This window comes from Narcine bancroftii, chromosome 7 (assembly GCF_036971445.1).
Source record: "Narcine bancroftii isolate sNarBan1 chromosome 7, sNarBan1.hap1, whole genome shotgun sequence".
NCBI classification, from domain to species: domain Eukaryota; kingdom Metazoa; phylum Chordata; class Chondrichthyes; order Torpediniformes; family Narcinidae; genus Narcine; species Narcine bancroftii.
The window spans coordinates 162,697,972-162,716,614 of record NC_091475.1 but is presented as its reverse complement, the minus strand read 5'-3'; the positions used below and the strand labels follow the sequence as shown (position 1 = coordinate 162,716,614).

Genomic DNA, 18,643 nt, shown 5'->3' with positions numbered 1-18,643 from the left:
TGATCGGCAGCGCGCTGGGCCTGAGTGGGTGGGTAAGCAGGGGTGGGCAGAGGGTGTAGGTGAGGAGTAATGGGCAGGGGAAGTTATGGTGGTGCGAGGGGCAGTTAGAGGGAGGGATGAGTAGAAGGAGGGGTGGATAGGGAAGAGGTAAAAGGGGGCGAGTAGGGGATGGGTGATTAGAGGGTGAGAGACGGGTAGAGGGAGGAACAGGTTGAGGGGAGAGGCAGTAGAGGGGCGTGCATAGGATGGGGTGGGTAGAGGCAAAGCGAGTGGAGTGAGGGGTGAGTAGAGGTTGGGTAAAGGACTGGTCAGGTCGAGGGATGGTGGGTCGAGGATGAATAGAGGCCTAGAGCCTAAGGAGTGAGCAGGAAATGCTGAGTCCTGATGCAGGCCAAAATGGACACAGCCTGTGAATGCTGACTACATCTCCACAGGGACCAAATAGGTTTCCATCAGGTCAAGCAAAGGGTGAACTTGAGCTACCTACTCCTGACCTGTAACATTATCCTCCTAAAGTTATATCCTAAAGTTTAACATTACATATGTTGAAAGAAGAGAAAACATGCAGATGTTGTTGAAAATTTTCAATAAATATTTAGTTCGGCCCTCGACTTAGTCCAAGTTTTTAATTTTGGCCCTCTGTGAATTTGAGTTTGACACCCCTGGTCTGGATGGAGAATACACCCAAATTTGTAACCAAAATGTACTATGCTCTCCAGAGAGAAAGTGCAAAACCAGGGTCACAGAGGTCAAAGGAAAGATGGGAGAAAGATTTGGGTGTGGTGATTGCAGAAAGAAGCTGGTCAGATTGGTGCATGGACAGCAATGACATCAATTATAAATGCAAGATATGGATTGGTTCAATATAATTTTTACACCAATTATATCTTACCCCATAGAAGTTACATAGATCAAAAGCAGAAATATCAGAGATGTGTTTCAGATGTGGGACTGAGACAGGAACTCTTCTACATGCTACATGGTCATGCATGAAGATGAGACCATTTTGGCAAGACATCACAGAAAAATTGACCAGGAAAACAGAAGTGGCCTTCACAAGTGACCCAGAATTATATCTATTAGGTAATTTTATGGAACTAACCAACAAATTGAAAAAATATCAAATCTCATTTATAAAATTAACACTGACAATAGCAAAAAAAATGGTATTGCGATCACTGAACGTCCAACTCCCCTCTACTTATAGCATGATGGACTAGAGAAATGAACCGCTGTATATTTATGGAAAAAAAATCACATATAATTTAAAGAATAAATGACACTTTTGTAAAGCCATACTTGGACCATAAAAAAGACTATAAATGTTACTATTATACATATCCAAACGTGATGATATGTAAGCCCTGAAATTGTGCTGATTTGTATGTATGGATAGGGGGAGGGAGGGAGGGCCTGTTTTGTTTTTGTTGTTTGTAAGAAAAAGTTTATTATATTGTGATATTGAAGATTTTATTATGTACATTTTGAAAAAGATCAAAAATAAAATATTCCAAAAAAAGTGAGAGTTACTTTTGTAAAACTATTGTTAAAACACTCATCTGTAGTAATGTATCATGACCAAATAAATAGAATCTCAGTGTCCAAATACCACATGCCTGAAGTCACACAATGGATTGGGTTCCTCCTCTGGCAAGTAAAGTCGATTATAGAATGATTTAGGGAGCCCTTTATAATATTTAAATCAAGTCGTATGGTTATATCGGGCTCTTTCCTGGATTTCATATGCCCCATTATTTCATGTGGCTTGAAATACCCTCACTCAATCAATAATGTAGAAAGGTCTTATCAAGAATTAACTAGAGAATTCAGATGAGTACGTTTCAGATTATTGTGTGTTTCATAACATCTTGTCTTTACCCCGTTACCTCAAGGCTTAAGTTATGAAAATAATTTTATAAGTATTTGATTAAAATTTCATTTAGAGGCAAAGATCAAGTTCACCCAGTGCAGGTTGAATTTGAGCTGATCCTTATTTCAATTGAGAGTGTAATTACAGTAAAATTCTTATGACCCAACACAGAAGACACGGTGGTGTTGGTCTGGCAGATTTTCTAGACAATGAATTATTACTCCCGTTAATACCCCAACATATATTTAATTCCTGTTTAAGATATTCCACAGTCCAGGAAACAGGTGAGTTTCCAGGGAACAGGTGAGTTTAATGGGAATGTGGCACACAGTACCCAATGAGCCATCTGCCAAACCATTGGGTCTTCTGAACAATAGATACCAGCTTATAGAGGACTTTGAAATGAAGATGTAGCTATGTGTGCCCACTGTCTAACTCCAAAATTTCAACCCTTGATTGGATTATTGAGTTTAGTGAAACTTTTTCAAGCTAACAACCAGTGTAAGTTCTATCCGGTTGAAAGCTCTTTCATTAAACCCAATTAAGAAAATGGATCCACACGTTTCTGACAATCTTTTCTGTGGAGTGAGAATGGCTTCTCTCAGAACTGAACTGTTCTGTTTGCAAACTAAAGAAAGCAAGCTTTAGGAAACACTGATTTGCTTACCTTGAATTCTTCCCATAACAGAACAGAAGGTTATCAATGCGAAATATTTCATATCCATTCCCATGATCTGATGAGTGTTCGGCACTGCCATGACGTAACAAGAAATGCTAATTCATCAAAAACAAAGAATGGTGACAACATATAGAATGACTATTTTCAAAGTTGATATTACATCAAACTGAAAAGACAATAGATAACTGTTTATTTGTGCCATCTGGCCTAATATTCATTCCAGGGAATTAACAGCTAATCTAAACAACCATCATTAAGTATAATCCTTTCACCTTAGTGTAATTACCCATCTTCTCTTTAAATACATTTATGCTCTTTGGTTTATCTCAGTCACCACAAAGTTGCACATTTCTCCTTGTTACTCTTAGACTGTTAGAGTCATATAATATTACAGCACTGAAAAACAGGCCCTTCTGCCCTTCTACTCTGTGCTGAACTATTATTCTGCCTAATCTCACTGACCTGCACCCAGCCCACATCCCTCCATACTCTTCCCATCCATGTACCTGTCAAAACTTTTAGTAAATGTTAAAGTTGAGCCCGTATTCACTATTTCAGATGGCAGCTCGTTCCTTACTCCCACCACTCTCTGTGTGAAGGAATTCCCCCTAATAGTCCCCCTAAACTTTTCTCCTTTCATCCTTAACCAATGTCTTATGGTTGTATCTCACCAAACCTTAGTGGAAAAAGTTTACTTGTATTTACTTTATCTATACCCATTACAATTTTGTATACCACCATCAAATCTCCCCTTATTCTTCTACACTCCAGGTAATAAAGTCCTAATCAGTTTAACCTTTCCCTGTAACACAGTTCCTGAAGACCCAGCAACATCCTATTAAATCTTCTCTGCGCTCTTTCAATTTTATTAGTATCTTTCCCTGCAGTTAGGAGACCAAAACTGCACACAATGGTCCAAATTTGGACTCACCAATGTCTTATGCACCATGTCTTCTGTGTTGGGTTATAAGAATTTTACTGTAATTACACTCTTAATTGAAATAAGGATTAGCTCAAATTCAACCTGCACTGGGTAAACTTGATCTTTGCTTCTAAATTAAATTTTAATCAAAGACTTAAAATCACAACTCCTACTCTCGTTAATTTATGCCCAATTTGCCAAAAGCTCCTTTTGTGACTCTATCTACCTTTGACACCACTTTCAGGTAGCTATACATCTGAATTCCCACATCCCTCTGTTCTACTGCAATCCTCAGTGCCCTACCATTTACTGTGTATGTCCTACCTTGGTTTGTCCCTTCCAAATTGCAACACCTCACTCTTGTCTGCATTAAATTCCATCTGCCAATTTGCAGCCCATTTTTCCATCTGGTCTAGATCCCTCTGCAAAAGTTGAAAGCCTTCTTCATTGTCCGCTACACCTCCAATCTTTGTGTCATTTGCAAACTTGCTGATCCAATTTACCACATAATCATCAAGAACATTGATATAAATGACAAACATCAATGGACCCAGCACTGATCCATGAGGCACACCACTAGCCACAAGCTTCCATCAAGGAGTCAATCACCCATTACCACTCTCTGGTTTCTCCCATAAAGCCAATGTCAAATCTAGTTTACTACCTTACCATGAATACTAAGTGTCTTAACCTTCCTGAATAACCTCCCATGTGAGACCTTCCCATAGCCTTTCTTCATCAGCTTTCTTGGTAACATCCTCAAAATGCTATACAAGATTTGTTACACAAAAATCCATGTTTACTATCCATGACTATCCAATCCAAATACTTGTTCATTCAATCTCTTAGAAAATCTTCCAATAACTGTTCCAATACTGCTGCTGATAGGCCCACCAGGCCTATATTTCCTCGGTTATCTTTAGAGCCTTTTTTAAAACAATAGGACACATGAACTCCCCTCCAATCCTCTGGCATTTACCAGAAATTTTAAATATATCTGTCAGGGCCCCTGTAATTTCTGCACTAGTCTCTCTCAAATTCCAAGGGAATAACTTGTTAGTCCCTGGGGATCTATCTACCTATATTCACTTTAAGCAGCAGGAAGCTCTTCCCCCGTATAGGTTCCATGATCTCACTGCTTGTTTGCCTTACTTCCCTACACTGTTTTCTGAGTAAATGCAGATCTTTAAAAACCCATTTTAGATTTTTCCCTTCTCTTTTGGCTCCATACATAACTGACAAGAGGACCGATTTTCTCCCTTACTGTCCTTTGTAGATACACTTAGGATTTTTCTTCCCCCTTTCTGCCAAAGCAACTTCATGTCTCCTTTTAGCCTTCCTGATCTCTTCCTTGTTTGTTCTGCAATTTTTATACTCCTCAAGTACCTCATTTGCTCCTTGTTGCCTGTATCTGCTATAAACTTCTCACTTCTTCTTAACCAGATCCCCAATATCCCTCATAAGATTTCTTATGCCTGTTAACTTTGCCTTTAATCCATACAGGAGCATACAAACTCTGCACTCTAAAAATTTCACCTTTGGAATAGAATCCTATGCCATACATGCTCTGTGGTTAGTAAGGGATTATTAAAGTAGTATGTAAGTGGAAAAATGTTGAGAACAACTAATCTAGTTGGCACCACAATATATTGATTAAGAAAACTTTCCTGAAGGCATTTGACAAACGCTAAGCCAGGGGTACTTAAGGAGGTATGTGAGTGGGGAAAAAAAGGTTGAGACACCCAATTATTACTGAAATATTTTGCTCTTTGGAGTTGAGACACCCAATTATTACTGAAATATTTTGCTCTTTGGAGTTGAGACACCCAATTATTACTGAAATATTTTGCTCTTTGGAGTTATGAAACTGTGCACATAACAAGTCAATTAGGTACGATTTAGGACAGTGGTTTTCAAACTTTTTCTTTCCACCCACATACCACCTTAAGCAATCCCTTACTAATCACAGAGCACCTATGGCATAGGGATTACTTAAAGTGGTATGTGAGTGGAAAGAAAAAGTTTGAAAACCACTGCTCCACACCATCCAGCCCTTCTAAATTATGGGAGCCCCAGTCAATCTGTGAAAAGATAAAATCATCTGTTCTCCCCCAATTCCTGCTGATGATTGGGTGGTCTATAATACAACCCCATTAATATGGTCACATCTTGCCCATTCCTCAACTCTATCCATGTTGCCACAATAGACAAGCTTTCTAATATAACCATATAATAATTACAGCATAGGCCCTTCTAGTCTGCACCAAACTAAGTCCTCTCCTCTAGTCCCACCTGCCTGCTCCTTGGCCATAACCCTCCAGTCCCCGCCCATCCATATACCTATCCAAAATGGACCCTGCTGCCACTACTTCTCCATGAAGCTCATTCCACACTGCCACAACCTTCTGAGTGAAGTAATTCCCCCTCATGTTATTTCTAAACTTTTGCCCCTTAACTCTTACTCCTGACCACTTCTCCTATCCTCAAAGGAAAACACCTATCCACATCAATGCTATCTATCCCCTTCATAATCTTAAATACCTCTATCAAATCCCCCTCAACCTTCTACGCTCCAAAGAATAAAGACCTATTCTGCTCAATCTTTTCTTCTAATCTAGATTCTGAAACCCAGATAACATTTTTGTAAATCTTCTCTTCCTTCACTCTACCTTGTTGATATCCTTCCTATAATTTAGTGACCAGAACTGCACAGAGAATTCCAAATTTGGCCTCACCAATGCCTTGAACAGTATCAACATCACTTCCCAACTCCTATATTCTAGGCTTTGATTTATAAAGGCCAGCATACTAAAAGACTTCTATGCCACCCTATCTACACGAGATTCTATCTTCAGGAAATGAGGATCGTTTATTCCTAGATCTTTCTGCTCCACTGCATTCTTCAATGCCCTCTAATTTACTACGTATATTCTGATTGTCCCTCCAAAATGAAGCACTTCACACTTCTCAGTATCAAACTCCATCTGCCATCTTTCAGCCCACTTTTCTAACCAGTCCAAATCCTCCCGGCAATCTTTAAAAACCTTTTTCATTATTCACAATTCCACCTATTTTAGTATCATCCGATATCTACTAATCCAATTTACCACCCCATCATCTAGATCATTAATGTAAATGACAAACAGCAAGGAACCCAATACAGATCTCTGATGCACACTGCTTATTACTGGCATCCAGCCTGACAAACAATTATCCACTACAACTCTCTGGCATCTCCATTCCAGCCACTCTTGAATCTATTTGACTATCTCAAAGTTAATACCTAATCTATCCTGTCTGGGCATAGCTGTGATATTTTCCCTAATGAGCAATGGTACTCCTCCCCCTTTCATTCCTCCCACTCTATCAAGTCTGAAAATAATGGAACTCTGGAACATTGAGCTGCCAATTCTGCCCCTCCTACAACTAAGTTTCACTAATGGCCACAATGTTATAATTTCATGTGCCAACCCGCACTCTAACTTTATCTGCCTTTCCTACAATAGTTCTTGCATTGAAATATATCCACTTGAAAACATTATTTCCACCATATACTACTCTTTGATTTCTGTCTTTATATGCAGTTTTAAAATCATTTTGTTTTTGCCACCTCTCCACTATTTTCTCTGGCAATCTGGATCCCATCCCCCTGAAAATCATTTAAACCCCTCGAACAACTCTAGCAATCCTTCCTGCAAGGATATTAATCCCTCTCCAATTCAGATCCAAACCATCCCGCTGGTACCCATCCCACCTTCTCTGTCCAATGATTGTGACCTTCACTTCTATTTTGTTCTCCCAATTTTAGGAACAGTGGAACATATGTTCCAATATTCAAGATATTGTGTCTGATATGTCAGCTCTTTTCCTCATATCCCTAGAGAACAAAAATCTATATGTTTGAGATTTTAAAAAAATAATTTATTAACTTGTAGCAGCCCAATTCCAACTCTGTGGGCCAACAAAGCAAATAGATGTTGAACATGACGATTGGTTAGACAGCACACAGGCTGAGACGCCCGCTCCCATATGGGACGAGAATAGCGGTCAAATCGACCAATCACCACCAGAGGATCGCAGGGGTCCAATCTGGGCCCACGCATCCAGGACAGCCAATCAGCAGCTGGCCTTGCTCAAGTCACACCCCACTGGTGACACGGCCGGCTGCCTATAAAAGGCAGAGCTGCAGTCCAATAAAGCCAGTGTCAATTACACTCCCTTGGTGTGCGAGTCTTCTTCTTTCATCCATGAGCTATAATCCATTAAACCTTTAGCTATAACTGTAGTGACGCCGCTACAAACTCATTAGCAATCTGTGTTTTGGATGTTAAGTTTAGAAATCTGAGAATATGTCAAGTAAATCAAATAAAACTAAAGTATGCAAAATATTTAAGAGTATGTCATATAAGTATTGCTAGAATTAATTGATGATCGTTGTAATTTCTACCTTAACGTCAGCATTATGCTGTCACATTCATGAGTATGATCATGGATTCAAGATCAATTTCTCGGACTTTGTTTTATCAACACTAGTTGTAGAGTTAGACGTTATAGATGTTATATAATGCGTTATGTAATCCCTATGCCATAGGTGCTCTGTGATTAGTAATGGATTGCTTAAGGTGGTATGTGGTTGGAAAGAAAAAGTTTGAAAACTACTGTTTTAATTGTACCTAATTGACTCGTTATGTGCACAGGTTCATAACTCCAAAGGAAATGGGCCAATGACAATTTTTCTCAAGCAAAACATTTCAATATAATTGGGTCTAGAGCAGTGGTTCTCAACCTTTTTTCCCACACTCACATACCACCTTAAGTAATCCTTACTAGTCACAGAGCACCTATGGCAGAGGGATTACTTAAAGTGGTATGTGAGTGGAAAGAAAACATTTGAAACTCACTGGCTTAGAGTTTGTCAAATGAAGGTTTTCAAAATCAATGTATTGTGATATCAACTAGATCAGTTGTTCTCAACCTTTTTTCCACTCACATACTACTTTAATAATCCCTTACTAACTACAGAGCACGTATGGCATACGATTCCATTGCAAAGGTGAAATTTTTTAGAGTGCATAGTTTGTATGTTCCTGTAAGGATTAAAGGCGGAATCAAAAAGCAGCATTTGTGGTTGATCTGGCAACAGACCCAGCACAAACTATAAAAGATTCAATAGAAATGATTAGCAAATGGAGAATCCCATTTCTATTTCTAATACTCTCTGCAGTTAATGCATATGACATAGATTGAACAACAAGTCATGTTGTCACAAGGTGGAAACAACTGGTATGCTAAAAAAATAGATTTGTTATATTGAATGATAGGTAGTGTCTGTAATTTCTCTCATGTCCTCTTTGCTCAACAAGGATATCTTTAACACTGTCTCTCCAAATATTTTTCAATTCAAATATGTTTTCCATCTCAAAGGTCAAATAAATGCAGGCATATATAGTATAGTACACTCTATCTAATGACATTGACTCGAAAAGTAGAAATTACCCTTCAATTTAAAACAGCAATTTCCCGAGCATATACCTTCATGATAATTTTTACGCAAGCGAATCAAATCAGACTTTGGTCCACCAACAAACCTCAGAAGTTTAAACTAAGCTTTGTTTTATTTAATCATGAATTCTCACCTATCTCTTTTATCTTTTCCTTTATCTCATATTAAAAACTGGTGATTATTCTCTCTCACACACACACACAGCAATTGTATGGCAGTGCAATTAATGTCACTTTAAATCATTACAATTTGTAAAGAAGGATAACCATCTGCCAAACATTTGTGAAAGTTTCAACCACTAAAAACAAAGAATTCAGTAGAGCTTGCAAGATAGGCTGCAAGATAACTGAAAGCATTTTACAGTCTGTGAAACCTAGTCACAGTTGTCAGATTTGGACTTGTTGCATGATTGCAATATTGGTCTCATATCAATGGTGATAGAAATAATTCTGGCCATTATATTCTTGGGCAGGGCCAGTTTTAAGCCTATTTGACCAATTTGATCAAATTGGGCTCCGTGCCTCAAGGGAGCCCGTGCACGTGTTTGAGCCAGGCCTTGAGCAGAGAACACTGTGATGGACTTCGTTTAAACTGGTAAGAAAATAATAATACTATAGGCCTTATAAACTGAGGGATTTGTCAGTGAACTCGTGAAGTTATTGCCCTTAATTGATCGTATTATCTCAGTGAAATATTTTTAGGAAATATGTCTTTGATTAAACTACTGGCTATAGGCCTCCTTTATCTCCCTAGCCAAAAATTTCATGTTTCATATTCATTTCACCCAGTAAGATTGATGTATTCCGGAGCTGATGAAGCATCTCTTATTATTATCAAGATCCAAACAGGCTATAAGTTAATCAATAAGAGAACTTACACTTTAATATGAGATTGAGATAGTGTCATGCTAGCCTAGGGCCTACCCTATAGCCTAGGCTTAAGCAGTTAGCCTGAACGTAAATAGCCTAGGCCCTAAGTGTAGAATTTCTGACAATATGAGCAATCGTAGATGGAATTAGTTAGGATATTCGGGTCTTGTAGAGATGAATAACCCCGAAGTTAGGTTAGTTTAAGTTGATCTTTACTAGGCTAGGTCGCTGTGGGGGTTATAGCCTGCAACTTTACGAGCTGGTTTACAAGGTTATTCAGCTATAGGGGCATGTACTGTACATCTCGGGGTTATTCAACTTTACAAGATCCAGATATTCTTAGCAAGGCTGCCTCTATCATTGTTTCATAATTTTGCAGTAGTTTGATTTAGTATCAAAATAGTACGAGGCTACTGTTACTAACTATGCTATTGCACTGCCAGGGCTTAATATAGCCTATTTCATGTTTTTGGTGATTTGGAACAGGTACAGTTTAGCTTGACCATGCGGAAATTGTTTTCTTCGGGGGCGAATTTCATCGATTACACGCATCAGTTTTTCTGCTGTTTTTCTAGCCAAATATCTAGCAACAAACTAGCGCTAGACATTTGACTCGAAAATCGACTAAAAAAAAAAAGGCAAATTAAAGTGTGTTCCCCTGTTCTGGAATGTAACCTTAACTAACTAACCTAACTAACCTAACCATTACTAAAAAAGGCAATTCTTACCTTATTCGAAGTTGTCATCATTCAACAAATCCAGAATCAGTCATTTGTTTTGCTGTTCGGTGGCGTTCACAAGTTGAGAGTTGGGTACTTCTTCCAAAGTCAACAGCTGACATTGGAACAAGATAAAGCTAACGAGCAAAATGACGTGGGATTGACTTTGGTTTCTTACATTGTACCAACGATGATGACAACATTGTTCCACTGGTGGAACAACGTAGACATGTTATCAGGGATGTCAAGTCCAATTTTATAACAAATTGCTAACGTCAAGTTTTTTGTGTAATTTTAAGTCTAAACATTTTAAAATATACTTCTTTGACCTTTTTTTACCTTAAAAATATAGCCCAGAGAATTAGCAGCTTAAAATTTATATGTAATTTTACATGGCAAGCACAAGCAGAGATAGAGACAAAGGGCGTTAAGTATTTAAGCGGCAACCAGAAACGAGCACTGGCCAAGGCTAAGGTAGGTGAAAATGAAAAACATAGAGGTACTATCACAAAATTCCTTGTCACTCCATCTTTGAAGCGCCCATGTATTGTGTATGAAGTAACAAACAATTCAGAAAATGACCATACAGCCTTGAGTCCAATTACAGTTGACGAATACAATGATGAAATTGATAACAAGTTAGAAAAGGATGACGCAGCTGTGAATCAAATTGAAGATGATCTCAATACACCAGAAGACAGTACCAAAGTGGAAAATCCACTTATAGCCGAAAAAGACCAAGACCAAACACCATGCAATGATGGATCATCCATGAGTACAGTTGTAATTAACATTTATGATGACCCAGGCAATTAGCCAGTATACATAAATCAAAATGTAAGAGATATTTAACAATGAAAGGTCCTCCTATTCAAGTGAACAACTTTCCACGAAATGAAAAGGGATTGTGTTTTTCAAAGTTTCACTGTAAGAGGAAACTTTTAAATGGGGAGTGTTAAAAGACCTTGGATGAAATACTCTCAGTCTGCCAATAGAATTTATTGCTTTTATTGTGAACTCTTTCATAAGAACATAACCAGTGCATTATCAACAAGTGGATTCAAGAAATGGTCTAATCTTCATACAAGGTTGTGTGAGCATGAAAATTCTAAAAACCATTTAGAAGCCACATGGAGTTTCTGGGAGTTACACCAAAGACTTTGTAGTGGACAGACAATTGACAAAGAACTTGAAATAATCGTCAATGAACATGCTAAGCACTGGCAGCAAGTATTCAAAAGGCTCGTAGCAATAGGGCAGTTTCTTGCTGAGAGAAATCTAGCATTTAGAGGAACAGAGGAAAAAGTTGGTAATGAGAGTGTACACAATGGAAACTTTTTAGGTCTTGTTGAGCTGTTTGGAAAGTTTGACCCTGTTCTTGAAGAACATTTGCGAAAAGTCAAAACCCACGAAATTCATAATCACTATTAAGGAAAAGATACTCAGAATGAACTACTAAACATTATGGCTACAGCTGTTTTGTATGAGATACTGAAACGCGTAAAAGCAGCTAAGTACTACACCATAATTTTACACTGCACACCTGAATTGAGTCACCAAGAGCAAATGTCTCGAACGATCAGATATGTGTCTGATAGTAACTTGGCTCCTTCAGGTATTTATGAATATTTCATAAAGTTTATTCAGGTTGAAAGTAGCACAGGAGGAGATTTATATAAAACATTATTAAACACACTGAAGGAATTAAATTTCGAGGTGAAGGACATTAGAGGCCAAGGCTATGAGAACGGTAGCAACATGAAAGGTCACACATCTGGAGTTCAAGCACGACTGTTGAAGGATAACTCAAGAGTTTTCCTTGTACCCTGTGCATGTCACAATTATAACCTTTTACTCAGAGATGTAGCCAAGTATTGTCCAGATGCTATAAAATTTTTTGGGATCCTGCAAAGGATCCATATATTGTTCTCAGCATCAACTAAGAAGTGGGCAGTTTTTAACAAACATGTACCCGGGTTATCAGTGAAACTCTTGAGCAACACAAGGTGGGAGTGTCGGATTGACAGTGTTAAAGCTATTCATTATCAGGTTGGAGAAGTATATGATGCACTTGTGGAAATATCAGAGATAACAGATGAGCCCAAGGTAAAAGCAGAAGCTGAATCTTTAGCAAACCAGCTTAAAGGCTACAAATTTTTAGTTTCTTTGATATTTTGGCATGAAGTACTTTTTAAAGTTAACTATGTAAGCAAGGAACTACAAGGTGAAACAAAGGACATTGATGAAGGCATGGAGTCATTTGAAAAACTATTATCATGGCCAAGAATTTATAGAGAGGGCAGTTTTAATGATGTCCTAATAGGCGCAAATGAATTGGCTGAAGCTGTTGAATTACCATTGGAGTTTAGACAATTTCAAGAAAAAAAACTACGTAGAAGAGAATGTTTTCATATGAGACAAAAGATCAAGCTTTAGATGATCCAAAAGAAGCATAGAGAGTTCAGTGCTTCAGCTTAGTGCTAGACAGAGCAATTCAATCTTTAGAGTCTAGATTTAAGCAGCTTAAAACCCATGTAAAATTATTTGGATTTTTAAATAACTTTCAGAACTTACAAAAGGCAGAAATAAGGAAACACACAGCAGACCTTGAAGTAGCTTTAACTGACACCATACTAAAACTGAGCACTGATGGTTTTAGTATCAGTAGTTACTGAAACAACTAAAGACATGGATGGTTATCTGTTGGCTGAAGAACTTGAAGCTCTGAAAACTTTTCTTCAGTGTCGTTAGGCCTCAAGCTCTGTTTGAATACCTGGTAGTAAACAATCGATTCAAAGCATTTCCTAATGTTTTTATTGCTTTGAGGATTTACTTAACAATGCCCATAACAGTCGCATCAAGCGACTTTCACAAGAGAGACTAAACAAATTGGCGATGCTATCTATAGGAAATGACATTACTAAAACCATTGATTTTGAAATTATTTTGAAAGATTTTGCAAATAAAAAAACCAGAAAAGTCTGTTTCTAAAAGACCTGCATAAAGAGTATGTCTGTAATTGTCTTAACTTGTATTAAAAATTAAAACTTTCATATTGTCTTTCAATATTTAGTATATCAAGCATTGAATGCTTTTTGGCTAAGACTGGCATACTCTCTTGGCTTGGCTTCGCGGACGAAGATTTATAGAGGGGGTAAAAGTCCACGTCAGCTGCAGGCTCGTTTGTGGCTGACAAGTCCGATGCGGGACAGGCAGACACGGTTGCAGGGGAAAATTGGTTGGTTGGGGTTGGGTGTTGGGTTTTTACACAAAATATAAAACATCAATGTGATAGTATAGATTCTATCACCAATGTGTATCTGTACAGATTGTAGTGTAGGATGACTGTGATTGGCTGAGAGCATAGCCATGTCTACTGGCAGGTCTTAAAGGATTGCTCCTAGCCAGACCAGGTCATTCTGGACTGGTCGACCTACATGTGATACGCTCCAGTCTTTTAGTTAATAAAAGCCTTGGTTTGGATCATCAAGTCTTTGGTTCTTTCGATGCGCTCTACAATTTTATTAACTAAAAGGTTTTGAAGGGATGGAGCATATGCTACGGCTGGAACGCCTTGACATCGACCCACAGTCAGGTACAGCCTCGAATGACTTTAAGCACTGGGTGAGATGCTTCGAAACATACTTACAGCTCTCTGACCCTGCCGTGACAGATGACAGCCATCGACTACTAATATTATGACTATGGTGTCCCTGAAAGTCTACCAGAGCATCCAGGACGCGACCACTTATGCTGCAGCCATGAAGGTACTGAAAGGGCACTACGAGCATCCGGTGAACAGGGTCTATGCTCGGTACAAACGCAAGAAGGCAATAAGTCCTGTAGAGCTTATATTCAAGCACTAAGGGCAATGGGCAGGGACTGTGCCTGCACAGACAGATCTGCTGCAGAGACCACAGACGATCTCATTCGGGATGCCTATGTGGCCAGAGTTCGATCAAATGAGGTGAGGCAGCATCTGCTAGAGCACGGGGGAGAAAACCTAGAGGACGTGATCCGGATCGCAGAGACAATGGAGAATGTGGTCTTAAGTATGGACGTGTACTCTCGGGGCTGGACCCCACGCTCTGATGGAAGTAGGATGCCCTCCCTCTACTCTACTACCCCCTGGCACACCAACGTCCTGTCGGCTGCCACTATGCTGCCCGATGCAACCCCAAAGTGTTATTTCTGCAAGAGGAACAAACACAGCAGGTCCCAGTGCCCGGCGAGAAAATCCAGGTGCCAGAAGTGCCTTAAAAATGGCCACTTTGCTATAGTATGTCGCTCCAAAATTGCCACCGTCAAATACAGTGCTTCGTGTGAAGCCCAACCGCCACCCTCCCATTCAAACACTTCTTCCTCAGAACCCTCGTCCAATGAGATTGAGGGCTCCACCGCGCGGTCGTGCCTGATGTCACGGGGCAGACACCGAGCGTGGAAGGTACAAACCACCCTTGTGGCAATGATGTTCACCCTCCCTCACGAAGCAACATCCAACCAGGCCCCAGCCCCAACCTCAATGGCCACCGCTGCTGCCGATCAGGGACCCGCCACCGCCATCACTGCTGAGCCCACCGCCGGCTGACCAGGGACCCACCACCGCTGCCAACCAGGGACATGCCACACCCCCACTACCGATTGGGGACATGCTGCCAGCCAGGGACCCATCACCGCTGCCTACCAGGGGCATGCCATACCCGCCGCTGCTACCGACTGGGGTCACGCCACCGCGACCGACCCAGTACCCACCGTCGACGACCACCCGACTGACCACCCCACTGCCGACAGCAAGCAGCGACCCCCAACACTTACTGTTAGCTGCCCGACACCCCCAGTAGGCTGCAGGCAGCAACACCAACTCCTCGACGTTGTCTCTTCAGGCCCAACTGTTTGCGTGACGTCATCACTCAGACGATGCTTGACATCATCACGCAGGACTCCACTGTTCCCCTTACAAGTCACTGCATCAGTAACCCCATTCCCTCACAAAAGCAATAGAATTGATTAAAAGTGCATGGACACTATACCAATTGCTTATTTGACTCGGTGGTGGGGGGGGGGGGGGGTGGAACTGACAGTTTTATCCGCCCAGACCTGGCCCACCGTTGCGGACTGGCTATTCTCCCCACTGCCCAGAGGATTTCATTGGCGACCAGATCGCATTCGACTGGGGTAAAGGGGTATTGCGTGGCGACCCTGAAAGTCCAGGGCACCACGTTCACAGACTTTTCGTCCTTCCCCAATTGTGCGCCCCTGCAATGCTAGGACTGGATTTTCAGTGCCAGTTTCAAACCGTTTCCCTGCACTTTGGGGGGCCTCATGCTCCACTCTCTGTCTGTAACCACTCCACCCTGGAAGCCTCCTGCCAGAGGCAGCCCGAGCCACACGCCCCCGCGGCCCAGGGCCTTCCCTGTAGCCTCTCCACCCTCCGAATTGCTCTGCCAGCGCTCTTCGCAAACTTCACCCCTGGCTGGAAGCCTGTGGCCACCAAAAGCCAGTAATATAGTTATGAACACAGGAAATTTATCACAAGCGAGGTGGGAAGACTGCTGGATGAGGACCAGCTCGAGTCGCTGTAGGGCCCAGGTGGTGGTTGTTAAAAGCAGGGAGAAGCCGCGCATGGTGGTTAACTACAGCCAGACAATCAACCGCTTCACGCTTCTAGATGCGTACCCCATTTCACGGATCACGGATGTGGTGAATCAGATCGCCCAATACCGCGTATTCTCCACCATTGACTTATATTCAGCCTATCACCAGCTCCCGATCCGCCGAGAAAACCGACCTTTCATGGCCTTCGAAGCGAATGAGCGGCTCTATCAATTCCTCAGGTTACCCTTTGGGGTCACAAATGGCGTCACGGTCTTCCAGCGGGAAATGGACCGGATGGTGGACCAGAACAGGCTAAATGCTACTTTCCCTTATCTGGACAATGTCACCATCTGCGGCCATGACACGGAGGATCATGATGCCAACCTTGAGAAATTTTTTCAGACTGCAATTCGGCTGAACTTGACCTACAATTTCGACAAGTGTGTCTTCCGGACCACTCGGCTCGCTACTCTAGGTTGCTTGATGGAGAACGGGGTGGTCATGCCAGACCCTGACTGCATGCATCCCCTCATGGACTTGCCCCCCACACCCAGAAGGCACTCAGACGCTGCCTGGGCTTTTTCTCCTACTATGCCCAATGGGTTCCACACTATGCCAACAAGGCACGACCACTCATCAAGACCACCTCCTTCCCCCTGTCAACCGAAGCCAGAGCGGACTTCGACCGCATCAAATTGGACATCGCTGCTGCAATGCTGCATGCCATCGAAGAGTCCCTCCTGTTCCAAGTTGAGAGCGATGCATCTGACTTTGCACTGGCAGCCACTTTGAACCAGGCCGGTGTTAGGTAAAAACATCATGAGCTGGGAATGTAGAAGGAGTCACCCAGTGCTGGGCCGTAACAAGATGCAGTTGTGACCTTGTACTCTCAAGATAAGAGTGGGGATGACAAATTGATGTGCAGGAAGCTAGCAGAGAAAGATAGCAACAGTTTATTCATTGGACAATGTCATGGTATGATAATTTACTAAGTACGTATCCTAAGGTATATAAAAAACACCACTTGCTGATAACGGCAGAATGCGCCTTCTCCAACTAACACTGTTAGTTGCAAGTGTTACAATCTGGCAATAAAGAACAAAGAACCTTGATTTCGACTCAGTCTGGTGTTTGACTCACTCATTCATGAACAAAGCAGACCTAACACCGGCCGGCAGCCTTCTTCTCCAGAACCCTCCAGGGTCCTGAGAGCCAACACACCTCTTTCGAGAATGAGGCCCAGGCCATAGTCGAAGCAGTACGTCGTTGAAGGCACTACCTCACTGGCAGGTGCTTTACACTGCTGACTGACCAACGCGCAGTCTCCTTCATGTTTAGCAATACCCAGCGAGGTAAGATCAAGAATGACAAAATCGCCAAGTGGAGAATCGAGCTCTCCACTTTTAATTATGACATACTATATCAACCTGGTAAACTCAACCACCCGCCAGATGCGCTCTCCTGGGGGACTTGCGCCAACATACAACTGGACAGGCTGCAGAGACTCCATGAGGAGCTCTGTCATCCAGGGGTCACTAGGTTCACGCACTTTCTCAAAGCTCGCAACCTGCCCTACACGGTCGAGGAGATTCGCTCCATGACCTGACCCTGCCCGGTGTACGCTGAGTGCAAGCCCCACTTCTTCCGTCCAGAGAACAGCTATGTCATCAAAGCCAACTGCCCCTTTGAGCATCTCAGCGTGGACTTCAAGGAGCCCCTACCGTCAACCAACCGTAATACCTACATACTTACGGCCATCGACGAGTACTCCCACTTCCCATTCGCTGTGCCCAGCTCGGACATGACCACCTCCTCAGTCATAGAGGCCCTGCACAGCATCTTCGGGTACCCCAGTTACATCCACAGTGACAGGGGGTCCTCGTTTATGAGCGCAGAGCTGCGGCAGTACCTTCTGGAGTGTGGTATTGCTTCAAGCAGGACCATGCGGTAATGGGCAAGTCGAAAGAGAGAATGTCACCATCTGGAAAGCAGTTATGCTTGCACTCCGGTCCAAAGGTCTCCCCACCTCTTGCTGGCAGGACTTGCTCACTAGTGCCCTACACTCCATCCGCTCCCTCCTATGCACTGCAACCAATGCCACCCCCCACGAAAGGACGTTCTCTTTCCTGAGGAAATCTGAGTCGGGAACAACTATACCGTCGTGGCTCATGGTTCCAGGGCTGGTCCTCCTACGACGCCATGTCCAGTACTCAAAGAATGACCCCTTGGTTAACTGAGTGACTCTGCTCCATGTGAACCCGCATTATGCCTACATTGAGTACCCGGATGGGCGGGAGGACACAGTCTTGGTAAGGGACCTAGCCCAAGCCAGATCAGGCGCAGCGGTGCTTCCAACCCAACCTCCCTCAAATCCTTCTCCCCTAGGTCATGTGCTTGAACAGAGGGACCAGCACCACCCCACCAGCTCAGGCCAGACTGTCGACATTGACGTTGGGGAATTGAGCGAAGCAGTGGCCGCACCCAAT

The 18,643-nt window shown here is 42.1% G+C and overlaps 1 protein-coding gene across 2 annotated transcripts in view; it reads right to left on the bottom strand.

Moving 5' to 3' along the window:
* LOC138740082 (interleukin-18 receptor 1-like) overlaps window positions 1–18,643 on the bottom strand; it is a 58,030-nt gene that overhangs the window by 30,228 nt on the left and 9,159 nt on the right. The window contains exons 1-2 of one of the 2 annotated variants that reach the window (XM_069892504.1): window positions 10,572–10,675; window positions 2,538–2,644 (exon numbers count right to left, since the gene is read on the bottom strand). In XM_069892504.1, coding sequence (XP_069748605.1) covers window positions 2,538–2,628 — 91 coding nt within the window. In that variant the 5' untranslated portion in view covers window positions 2,629–2,644; window positions 10,572–10,675. Of the gene's footprint in view, window positions 1–2,537; window positions 2,645–10,571; window positions 10,676–18,643 lie in introns of those variants that run through there. The other variant, XM_069892505.1, reaches the window with a different exon arrangement.